At 42.8% G+C, this 12,401-nt stretch overlaps 1 protein-coding gene across 1 annotated transcript; it reads left to right on the forward strand.

Annotated features, from left to right (window-relative positions):
- Positions 1-6,195: 6,195 nt before the first annotated feature.
- Positions 6,196-8,719, forward strand: cart3 (cocaine- and amphetamine-regulated transcript 3). The gene is made up of 3 exons (XM_072671104.1): positions 6,196-6,459; positions 6,580-6,663; positions 8,427-8,719. The coding sequence occupies exons 1-3, from the start codon at positions 6,298-6,300 to the stop codon at positions 8,532-8,534; spliced, it is 354 nt and encodes a 117-aa protein (XP_072527205.1). The 5' UTR covers positions 6,196-6,297; the 3' UTR covers positions 8,535-8,719.
- Positions 8,720-12,401: the final 3,682 nt, after the last annotated feature.

The following is a 12,401-nucleotide window of genomic DNA, read 5'->3' on the forward strand; positions in this document are numbered from 1 at the left end:
ACCTGCAATGCTCCCAGCACTAGGGGAATGAACGCAAGCACATGTGTCCTCTAATACATGTGCAGTCAGCCATCGCCCTCTTTTCAAACTGCTGCTGATGCATCATCCCCATCCCCAGCTCTGATTCATAAGCTCACAGACACCTGCTGGGAGAGATGTGGGAAGAGAGCGCCAGCTACTCACCCAGAGAGAGTAGATGGCCAATTGTGCTCTCTCAGGCTCCGGCTGCTGATGGCAAGTATGATCTGCTTTTAAAACGTAGAACTGTTTATAGCTCTCCTCTGATAATAACAGATCCCATTGATCTCGTAAATTGAACAAATTCAGCATGTAAGAAAACACTGGTGAGAGTCTTTGTGATGAACTGCATAAGTGGGTTCTTCTTAAGAACGTTCCTAAGAAGCCTATTCTTTTATTCCTGAGTAAGTTTTACTCAGACAGGGTTAACACCGGCTTATAGTTTCATTTTAGGCACTAAATAATTATTAGTAGCTAATATGAGCTCATTAATAGGCTAATAATAGCTCAACATTTATTACATTTAAAGATTAATAACTGATTTTTTTTTAATGTTGTTGTTAGATGTAAAATATAATATCATTAGAGAATTCTTTAAGGTATTAGTGCACATATCTCCAAAGAAATCCACCACTGGCAATAGAATAGGACTCTCTGGAGCAGCCAAATATGAGCCTGAGGTCACCATGCCTATAAGCCAGGTGTGGGCTAGAAGGGTATGAAGCCCTCCAGAATTGTGCAGTGAAGCACACATCTCTGGAGTGATAATGGAGCACCATCCAATACCTTTAGGATGAGCTGAAGTGGCAGAACTAATTATCCAACATCAGTACCTGACCTTACTCATTGTCTTGTGGCTGAGTGCACTCAAATCCTCATAGCAATGTTCCAGCAAGATCTAGTGTAAAGCCTTTTCTAGCAAGTAGAGGCTGTTATTGCAGCATTTGGGGTGGGTGGGGGGTGGGGGGGGTTGGCAACGTCTATACGTCTATAAAATGACCCCTTTATTTCAGGGGAAATGTTGGATGAGCAGATATCTACAAGCACTTGGGTCTACAGTGTATATGAGAAGGTCAGCGAGTGGGAATTTTCAGATCAGTGGAGATATTTTGGGGGATATCATTACCATTATCTGAAAGGAGAAGAATATAATTACACACCCACATCAAATCAATTGCAGCCCAGATGATGTAATGGAACCCCCTAGGAGGGATCTATAAGCCAGGAAATAGGAGTGAGGGGGAGAAGGGGTCGGGGGGGGGGGGGTGGGGGGGGTGGGGTCATGGCTCAAGAAGGAAAACAGATGACCCCACACTGCGATGGGGAAGTTTAAGAGGGCGAAAGATGTAAATCGTGAGAGATAATGAATTCGGATCTCTCCCACACACAACGGCTGCGTCTCATTTGAGAGCTGACTTCAAAGGCACAGCCACCCTCTTCATCCGCAACACTGCGGAGGCAAACACAAACAGCCGGCTGTGGGAATCCCTGCTTTATAGACGCCAATTATTCAAACACAAGCTAATTGTCAAAGCTTAAAAATCGAAGCTGTCTGGCATTCCTTTGTTGAGGAGATTACGGCTGTTTGGGTAAAGAAAGGTCTCAGGCTCGAGTTAAACCTCGGAAGAGTGCTTCAAACCAGGCGCCTTCAGCTACAAAGAGGATCTCTGAAAGCCCAATCATTCCTGAACACAACAAAGAGAAGAAGTTTAAGGAGCAGCCGGAAGTTTCAATCAGTCATCTGCAGACATTCAGCCATTAAACACTTTTAGGAATCAAGGTTCCTTCATGGTTCTCGGCTCGGATTTATGGATCTACATGGTACGGACATCCACCATATGTCCAAATGGTTGTGGACACCCCTTCTAATAAATGCATTTAGCTATTTTAAGTTGCACCAATTGCTGACACAGATGTGTTGCCACTTAAATAGGAACCTCTATCAGCACCATGCTGCCTAATGCCAGATGTGGGCTAGAGGGGTATAAAGCCCCCCAGCCCCCATTGAGCTGTGGAGCAGTGGAAGAGCTGTGTTCTCTGGAATGATGGATGGTGCTTCATCCTATACTTTTGGGACTGGAGATAACTGGGGTGAGCTGGTGGTCATCCAACATCCTGACCTCATTAACGCTCTTGTCGCTGAATACAATCAAATCCTCACAGCTATCAAAATCTTACTCCAACAAGGACAAATTCCCTTGATTTCAGAAGAAGCAATGATAGATCAGGTGTCCCAATACTTTTATCAATATAGTTTCAAGCATTTCAATGCATTAATATCCTGACATGTTGTGCAAGTGACAAATAAACTATTACCCGATCAGCCATAACATTAAAACCATTACCAAGACCTGCTGTGTAGGTCTCCCTTGTGCCCCCAAACCAGCTCTGACCCGTCGAGGCATGGACTCCATGTAATCTCTGACTGTGTCCATTGGCATTTGGGCACCTTTAGACATATTAGCAGCAGACCCCTTAAGTGCTGTAAGTTGTGAGGTGGGTCCTCCATGGTCCGCATCAATGAGCCTTGGGGGCCCATAGCCCTGTCACTTTTGGTAGGTACTGACAGGACAGGAACAGGATAGGACAGGAATACCCCCACAAGACCTTTTGGAGATATTTGAACCCAGTTGTCTAGCCATCACAGTTTGACTCTTGTCTCAGTGTCTCAGAGCATTTTTCACCTTCAAGAACTGACTGTTCATTTGCTGCCTAATATATCCACCCCTTGACAGGAGCCACTCGAACCAAATATTAATGTGATTTACTTCACCTGTCAGTGGTTTTAGCATTAGGCTGATTGGCTATGGTTCTTGGTTCTTAGATTGTGACCATAGGACATTTTCACTATGAGTAATATACCTGGTTCCGAGCTTGTGTATAAGGTTAACAATCTGTGGAGAAGAATTTACAAATTTTACAAATGTTCTCATTCAGCCATAGAAAAGTTCTTCAGGGAGCCAAAAGTGGTTCTTCTGTTGTATTCTATTCTATTCTAAAGAAGCTTTACTGTTACTCTTCACACCAACTAACATGTCCATGTGAGGACCATATGGATACCAGAACGTTTTATCCTTATTCCATGTTGGCTTCACATATGGATGTCCACCAGGGTCAGAACCTTATCAGAACCTCAAGAAGCAGCAGAAAAGAGGTCCAGACCCATAAACTGAAAAAAGTTCAGATTTCACATTTGAACCACCATTTCACAGGACCTTTTTTTTTAAATTGGGGTCATTGGGGTACAGGTTCCCCAGGGTTCTTAGGGTTCAGACCCATAAACTGAGCAAGGTAATGCACAAAATTTGCAGGGCTACTATATGGTAGGAGGAAAACATAAGAATGTTAATAATTTTAATAAACAAATTTTACAAATGTTCTCATTCACCCATAGAAAAGTTCTTCAGGGAGCCAAAAGTGGTTCTTCTGTTGTACTCTATTCCAAAGAAGCTTCACTGTTACTCTTACTATATGTTACTATATGGGTACCAGAACATCTTGTCCTCGGGTTCCATGTTGGCTCCACATATGGATGTCTACCAGGGTCAGTGACGGGACCAGGAGGGATTGAACATCTGGGTAGTACACTGTAGATGGGGCCTAGATAAGAGATTAAGGTGGGCTGTAATGGCTCACCTGGAACCCAGCCATTTGAGCCCCACATGAACATGTTGGCTGAGTATTTAGTAAAATGTCTGTTGAACTCAATCCTGTCTGCTTTTCCTGCCCTATGGAACCCCTTGACCTGGTCTGCTGACATGTATGAATGCTTTGACAGCTGCTTTATCTTCTGCTGCTTTTTTAAATCACATTTGAAAAGAACGGTAATGTCTGGGACAAGCTATAAAAGACCAAATTAAAGGCCAGGAGAAAAACTAACCATGAAAAGCAGATACTGTGACCACTGTAAGGTCCGCCAGCCTACACATGTTCATTAACGTGGGCGATGTTCGCTTTGGAGGAGAACAGAGAATTATTCCTGGACCATATTGACATGTTTAGCAGTTAGATAAGAAAGAGTGGTGTTGAATAAATGAATGAATTAGTGAATTTGGGTAAACTGTGAAGCACTGTTGTCGCTGTGGCTGTAATGAGCTGGTCTGAAGCGCGGTGAAGTTTCTGATGAGGACTTTATGGAGTAATTGGTACCATATGAGTCATGCAGTGAACAGCGTTTGGCAGGATGGTGGTGTTATTTTCTTTCTCGGATGTGATTTGCATTTGCCACTGAAAGGAGGTGCGAATGGAGCCGGCAATAAGTGATCAAAGCCATGATTTCTTTTGTGTTACCCAATGGAAAAACAAACACAACGCAATTTCCGCCTTTAGGAACGATTAAATGAGGATGTTATTTATGTAAACGACTGTTTAGAACAATGGTCCTAATTGCACACCATGACCAAACACCTGCCAAAAAAGGCAGCATCGGCGACCTGCCATGGCGGCTGACTTCAGACCCTTTCAGATCCCGTCAGTACAGGTTTTGTAGGTTTTTAACAAGCACATTTTTTATAAAGGGCAGGTGTTGTAGGGCAGCTTGACTCAAACTGAGCTCTGAGAAGGTCATTACAAACAAGGGAAGCTGGACAAGAAGATAGGACATATAGAACAAAGCATTTTAGGTGAGTACAGGTTGTGTTTTTGGAGTGTCCTCATATCAGAACCTCAGAAAGCAGTAGAAAAGAGGTCCAGACCCATAAGCTGAACAAAGTTCAGATTTCACATTTGAACCACCATATCACAGCACCTTTTTTAAATTGGGGTCATTGGGGTACAAACCCCCCAGGGCTCTTACCAATTACCTATTTTGAATTGAAGATGAGCTTTAACAAAATTAAAAGACATTCACAGAACCTCAGGAACCGAAAAATCAATTTCAGACCCATAAACTCAGCAAGGTAATGCACTAAATTTGCTGGGATCATGTAATACAGCATATTTTAATAATCTGGATACATTTGATCAGGTCAATTCAGAGTATGAGGACATTTTAACCAGCATATCACACCTCTGTAATTTCTTTCTCTGTAATCCCTTGGGTAAAACAAAGGGGTTAGAAGAATTGGCCTGTTCATACCACAGGAGAGTCTGGACCAGAAGGTAGGCAGGCAGCAGCACCCTTATTGAAGTAGAATTGCGGTAGAATTCTGTCAGAATGCTTAACAGTGATAAGTGATATAAGAGATAAACTTTTAAAAGATAGATAAACTTTCATTCAACCAAAAGACAATCCTAGAACCTCAGGAATAGAACAGAAAAGAAGTGGTCCTGATCCATAACTTAAACAAGGTAATGTTAGCCACCTTATCACAGCCTATTGCCTTTGGGCTCTTACTAATGTGAACTAAACTGCAGATTCACTTAAATGAATCAAATGGCATCAAACAAGCCTCAGAAACTACAAGAGAATAGGTTCAGATTCATAGACTGAGCACGCAAGAAAAGCTCACGGAAGTCAGTGTATTTCAATAATCTGGACACGTTTTAATAAAATCAATTCAGTGTATAAAGACACTTCCACTACCTTATGAAGGCATATTTCTTTCACCCCTTTTAAATGAGGGTCCCTTGAGTAGAAGTCCCTCAGGGCTCTTAGCAAAGTGGTTACAATCAAAAGACAACCATAGAACCTCAGGAACCACAAAATAAGCAACCCAGATCCATCATGCACTGAATTTGCAACTGCAATGTGCAATACAGCACATTTCCATAATCTGGAGTCAATATAGTGTATCCTTATCACTGCATACCTCATTTACTGGGGTAGAAGGCCCTCATGGCTCTTACCAAAGTGAACCTCTTGTGAAATCAATCAAATGACATCAATAGTGGTTCAGAAACCACAAGAGAAGTGGTCCAGACTAATAAACTATGCAGGGCAATGCACTGAATTTGCTGGGCGATGGAGATGATCCACACATTTGAATCAAGTCAATTGAGTGCGTAAAAACACACTGACCACCTTTCCCCAGTAGATATCTTGTACATCTTGCATATCTTGGGCTCAAAAGCCCCCAAAACCGTCCCTGCACCCACCATTCGTCGTTCTAACGTTGGCTTCCCAGCGCTGGGGCGCCCAGCCTACCCAGCAACTTTGCGCAATGACTCATGTGGTGTCGTCTCTCTTACGCACGAAGCAAATCGATGGTAAAGGTGGAGCGAAAAGAGTCACTGGCACGTTAAAGCCGATATAAAGTGATGGGCTCGCTCTGCGGAAGCGTGTGAAAAAAGTTGAGCCCTACGTGCTGTCGCTCTCAGGCTGCAGCTGCGCTCAGGACCATGGAGAGCTCCGTGTGGACGCGGGCGGTGGCGTGCGCCCTGCTGCTGTTCGTCGCCTGCGCTGCAGAAATCCAAGAGCCGGACGAAGAAGTGGACTTGGACACCAGAGCCCTGAGAGACTTCTACCCACAAGACCCCAATTTAACCAACGAGAAAGAGCTCGTAAGTGTAGCGTCCCAGTGTCCCAAATTCTCTCCAGTCTGTTTTCAACGTGAAATCTAAGCTAAGTGATTTTGTGTGTGTTTTGTTTTGTGCTCGTGCTCGTGCTCGTGCCCCTCACAGCTCGGGGCTTTGCAGGAAGTTCTGGAAAAGCTGCAGAGCAAACGGATCTCGCTTTGGGAAAAGAAGTTTGGACGCGTCCCTACGGTGAGTAGAGCTCTCCCAGAGACACTGAGCTGAGTGCTAATCCAGGAGAAAGTGATGGAAGCTGTGTGACTGTTAGATAAGGGGCTGAATGAAGTTTATTTAACTTTTTAATGAAGACAACTGTTCATCTAAATAACGAATTAATCAATTAACTAACTAATTAAAAAACTAACTAATGTGTTTGAATTAAATATATGAGATAGATTAACGTACAGATACATACGTAGGGCTCAAAATCATTAATAATAATTCATTTGAATGAATATTATGAATTAAGCACTGTTTGTGTATTGAGTGTATATTATGTTATGGGTATATACTGTGGTTAGGAGTTTTGTGCATATATATATATATAATCTCAATATCTCAGCAAATATTTATTTATATATATATATATATACTCACACAGCGATACTTTGTTGCTTTTCTAAGTAAAATTATATCAAATTAAAAAATGTATACTTTTGCAAATACAAACATTTGTTAACTTAAACAAACAAGCAGTAATTTATGATTATGATTTAGGATGTGTCTCTGTGTCTCTACAGAGGGTGTGACTATTTGACTTTCCCATAAAATATACATAAGTGCATTTAATTTGACCATCGGTGCCAAAACTTTTGCATATCACTGCTATCCAATGAAAAACTTGTATCTCCATGGTTTGAACCCAGTAGGTGCTTCTGTACACTGTGTGAATAATTCTGTGTGAATACACCAATAGAAATACTCTGAATGACTTTAAAGACCTTTTTGCCTTCTCCTGTAAAGTTATCATTTTGGAGATACATGGTTTTTATTGGACAGCAGTGATATATGCTTAATTTCCTTCAGGATCAATAAAGTATCTATGCAGTGGTTCATCTATCTATCTATCTATCTATACATATATATATATAGATATGTATTATTAGTTTAATCCATTATATGCATGTAATGTTTAGACTATACACCTGTGTGTATAAACGATAGTATTGCATTATAATATTTCATTAAAACAAAGTGCTTTATTACAGCTCACCTATTCATCAATACTATACTAATACGTACAGCACTGAGGTACCAGCTAATGAGGCAAATGAACACATACACTGTCAGAGTGAATTCAGCAGAGGATTTTACTGTTTATTAATGACTAAATATAATATAATGAATCAATTTTCTGAACAGTGTTTAATTATGTAATATGTCTTATATCATATACCTCCACTTTTAGCAAACTTTTATTACCATGTACAGTATTTATTTAAATCCAGCTGGACACAAATAAAGCCAAATGAAGCCTGCATGAGTGAATTTAAGGCTTTTTATGGTTATTCAAAGAACATTGCTTGTAACTGAAGCACGAGAGTGTGAAGTTCTTTCAAAGGTACGTTTGAGAACCTCCATGTAATGTAAAGGTTCTACACCAAGCAAAGCTGTATGTACACTCTTACAAATGAAGGAGCTGCAAAAATGAACCACCTTGGGTTCTATAAAGAGTCATGTTTGTAATACAGATTTGTGTGAGTTTGAAGAATCTTTAAATTGATAAGGAACCTTTACATCCAGTGAAAGGTATTGAGAATTTTAGGGGGGTCTTCACACTCACACATCTTATCTGAATTGCAAATATGCATATTTATGGAACCAAAGGTGGTTCTTCTCTGGCATTGCTCAAAAAAAAGACATGGCATACCTTTAATATCGTCACACTCTGCATTAATAACAGTGTGTGAGTTTTTCTGAATGGTTCTGTTTGTTTTGTTGTTCCGCTCCTCCAGTGTGACGTCGGTGAGCAGTGTGCCATCAGGAAAGGAGCGCGGATTGGGAAAATGTGCGACTGTCCCCGAGGAGCCGTCTGCAATTTCTTTCTGCTCAAGTGCTTGTAATGGTCTCTGTCCTCTGGAGTCACTTCAATAAAACCCACATTTCTACTGCCAGTCCTGTTTTTATGCCTACATGGACATGTGTCGTCATGGATGGTCGAATGTGAAAGATTGTTGAATTTCTTTGCTGCTTTTGATGTTTACATGTAATTAAACCTGAATAAAATGTGTTGAATCTTGTTTTCTAAGGCAGTCTGAGTGGTCAGTGTTTTTGCAGGACCGTCTGGGGTTGATGAACCTTCAGGTGGATGATGTTGTCTATCTGTCAAACAATCCATACTTCTCAGTGACACTTGTGATGTCTCAAAATAAACTGTTCATCAGTTGTTCATCAATCTGTTGTGAATCAGAGGTTGCAAACATATGGTCCGCCAGTTGTAAAAGATCCTATAAAGGTTCTAATTCAGTCCACAAATGACAAGGTTCTAAAGGCACAAACAGGGAGAGAGTCAAACTCCACAGCAGAACCAAACAGAATCTCCATTTTAGCTGGATGAGGGACAATCAACAGTCAAACTCAGGGGCAGAACCATCACAATGTCCTTTTCAGCTGGGAGCGGGACAACAGGGAGTCAAACTCAGAGACAGAACCAATCAAAAGAGTCAAACTCTGTGACAGAACCAATCAGTATCTCTATTTCAGCTGGGGGTGGAACAACAGGGAATCAAACTCAGAGGCAGAACCAATCAAAAGAGCCAAATTATGTGGCAGAACCAATAAAAAGACTCAAACTCAGAGGCAGAACCAATCAAAAGGGTCAAACTCTGTGGCAGAACCAATCAGATACTCTAATTCAGCTGGGGGTGGGACAAAAGAGAGTCAGACTCTGTGGCAGAACCAATCAAAAGACTCAAACTCAGAGGCAGAACCAATCAAAAGGGTCAAACTCTGTGGCAGAACCAATCAGATACTCTAATTCAGCTGGGGGTGGGACAAAAGAGAGTCAGACTCAGAGGCAGAACCAATCAAAAGATTCAAACTCTGTGGCAGAACCAATAAAAAGAGACCAACTCTGTGGCAGAACCAATCAAAAGACTCAAACTCAGAGGCAGAACCAATCAAAAGGGTCAAACTCTGTGGCAGAACCAATCAGATACTCTAATTCAGCTGGGAGCGGGACAACAGGGAGTCAAACTCAGAGACAGAACCAATCAAAAGATTCAAACTCTGTGGCAGAACCAATAAGAGGAGTCAAATTCTGTGGCAGAACCAATCAGAATCTCTATTTCAGCTGGGGGTGGGACAACAGGGAGTCAAACTCCGAGGCAGAACCAATCAAAAGCTCCAAGACAGAACCTGATGTTCTTCAGAGTTGTTAGCTAGCACTGATAGAGCACTGTGAGAACCACGAGAACTATATTACAGCTCAGATAGAGACAGTATGTAGAGCTGGGAGTGTGTCAGTCTATCAGTGCTGCAGCTGTCTTTGATCAGTCAGAGGAAGTTGTCATTTGCCGTCCAGTCAGTCAATGTTCCACTTTAGCCCAAATGTGCTAATGATGTAATTCCCAATGAGCAAACTACAAAATCCACCAACTCCACCAACAGAGTCAGACTCAGAGCCAGAACCAATAAGAAGAGTCAAACTCTGTGGCAGAACCACAGACTTCACTTCAGGAAAACATACTAATGATGTAATTCCCAATCAGCTGTGAACTCCACCAATTCCATGCCTCTTTTTATAAGAAGTGGACACAGCGTCATGTTTTCCACTAAAAATTCTCTGCCCCTCTTGACATTGGACTGTGTGTAATGTGGCCATTGAAAGACCCTCATGTCCATGTTCGAGTGTGTTTGAGTGAGCTGCAGCAGAGATATTCATGATATTGATTATAACAGTAACAGCAACAAGCTTAACCTTGATGGAAAACACTGGCTAATCTGGCTAAAACTGGACGCCAGCAGCCGTTCATCAAATAGACCGAATTACACAGCATGGAAATTGAGTGAGAGACCCTGTCATCAGGCATCTGGGCCACTTTGATTGAGGCAGTACGTCAAACCTTCACGCCTCGATCACACTGCAGGCAGAATCTGACCAAATGACACTTGCGTGGGGGCTCCCAAACGGCATGGACATCTAAATACTGTCTTGATTAACGCAGGTTCACACAGCCATCCATTGCCGGGTGTCCCAGAGAGCATAACTGGCTCCCACGATAACTGGCTGTTCCATGAGCATTCTCCTCCAAGCATGTGGAGCTGATGTTGAGTTAGCGGCAGTTTGAAAACACCCCTCCAGCTGACACTTGGCATTGGGCATGGTGACCGTAGCTTCATGTGCTGCTGCTCCAGAGCATTCTATTTTGCTTTACACAGGTATTGGAACATTGCTGTAAGGATTTGATTGCATTCAGTCACATGGGAGCATCAGTTAGGTCAAGTACTGATATTAGACGATTCATTCTCAACCACTAAACAAATCCAAAAGCCTATCAAGTTATTGGATGGAGCTCCATCACTCCAGAGAGCACGGTTCCACTGCTCAGTGCTGGTGGGTTGGGGGCTTTAGCCTCCATCCAATGCTTGGCAACAGGCAGGGAGACCTTAGGCTCAGGTGTGGTTCCTCCAGAGAATCCTATTCTACTGCCAGTGCTAATAGAAATTATACTGTGTCAGCAGTGGGCATACCTAGCGGCAGTTAGCTGAATGGGTGTCTGGAAACTTTTGGACAAAGATTAAGCCTGGGTGTGGACTACACAGTCTTTTTGTTAGCGACAGTTTGAAAAGATGGTGGTGTTTCGTGTAACATGGAGGAAGAGACAAGGTGCATCATCATGCTGGAAGTAGCCAATAGAAGATGGGTTAACCGTGGCCATGAACGGATGAACATGGTCAGCAGCAATACTCAGGCTGTGGCTGATTGGTATTAACAGCCTTCAAAAGACCTTCCCCACACCATCACACCACCACCCCCACCAGCATGGACTGTTGCCACAAGGCAGGTTGGATCCATGGTCCATGCATTCAGGCTGTTAGCACCATATCCTGACCCTTCCATCTGTGAGCCCAGATTCATCAGACCAGGCCACGTTTCTCCAGTCTTCTGGAACTGTCCAGTTCTGGTGAACCTGTGCTGAGCCACTGCAGCCTCAGCTTTCTGTTCTTGGCTGAAAGAAGTAGAACCCAATGTGGTCTTTGTCTGTCGTAGCCCATCCTCCTCAAGCTTGGACGTGTTGTTGTTGTGCTTTCGGAGATGCTTTTCTAATCAGCACATCTGAGTGAGCATCTGCAGCCTTTCTGTCAGCTCCAGCTTCCAGTCTGGCCGTTCTCGGTTGACCTCTCTCATCAACAAGGCATTTCCGTCTGCAGAACTGCATCTCACTGGAGGCGTTTTCTTTATTACACCATTCTGAGAAACTCCAGGAGATCAGCAGCTCTGGAAATACTGAAAGGTGCAAGAACATTACCTAAAGCTGCAAGCCCATATTTACATGGTTTCATGCATTGCAGCGCTGCCACATGACTGCCTGATTAGATAACATGTTGCATGAATGAGTAGGTGCACAGGTACTGGTACTGGTACACCTCAGTCAGAGTGTTGAACAAGTGAAATCCGTGATATTACGGAGTCATCTGACTCATAAAAGGGTGAGGAAAGAAAGGGCATCGAATGTTTACACAGTCTATCCACCCCAAAATGAGGTGTACCTCCGAGGCTACCCATTTATGGAGGCCAGCGCACAAGCAAGCTCCAGGACACACTTCTAAATTGCCTGAGCTGTCCATCAAGCCAGCCATCCGACTGTGTGCCTTCACTCCGCGTTAGTTTCATTTATGTTTATTAATATTTAACAAAGTGCCAGAGGAAGCCGGAGGATGTCTGTTCGTGTCTGGGCTGTGAATCCAGTCGCATACTGTCGCTGGAC

This window comes from Salminus brasiliensis, chromosome 25 (genome assembly GCF_030463535.1).
Source record: "Salminus brasiliensis chromosome 25, fSalBra1.hap2, whole genome shotgun sequence".
Taxonomy (NCBI): Eukaryota; Metazoa; Chordata; class Actinopteri; order Characiformes; family Bryconidae; genus Salminus; species Salminus brasiliensis.

Bases quoted from the DNA above. Each gene is read 5' to 3' on its own strand.
- cart3 (XM_072671104.1), top strand. From the start codon at position 6,298: ATGGAGAGCTCCGTGTGGACGCGGGCGGTGGCGTGCGCCCTGCTGCTG. The intron at 6,460-6,579 runs GTAAGTGTAGCG...TGCCCCTCACAG, and splicing joins TAACCAACGAGAAAGAGCTC to CTCGGGGCTTTGCAGGAAGT. The intron at 6,664-8,426 runs GTGAGTAGAGCT...CCGCTCCTCCAG, and splicing joins AGTTTGGACGCGTCCCTACG to TGTGACGTCGGTGAGCAGTG.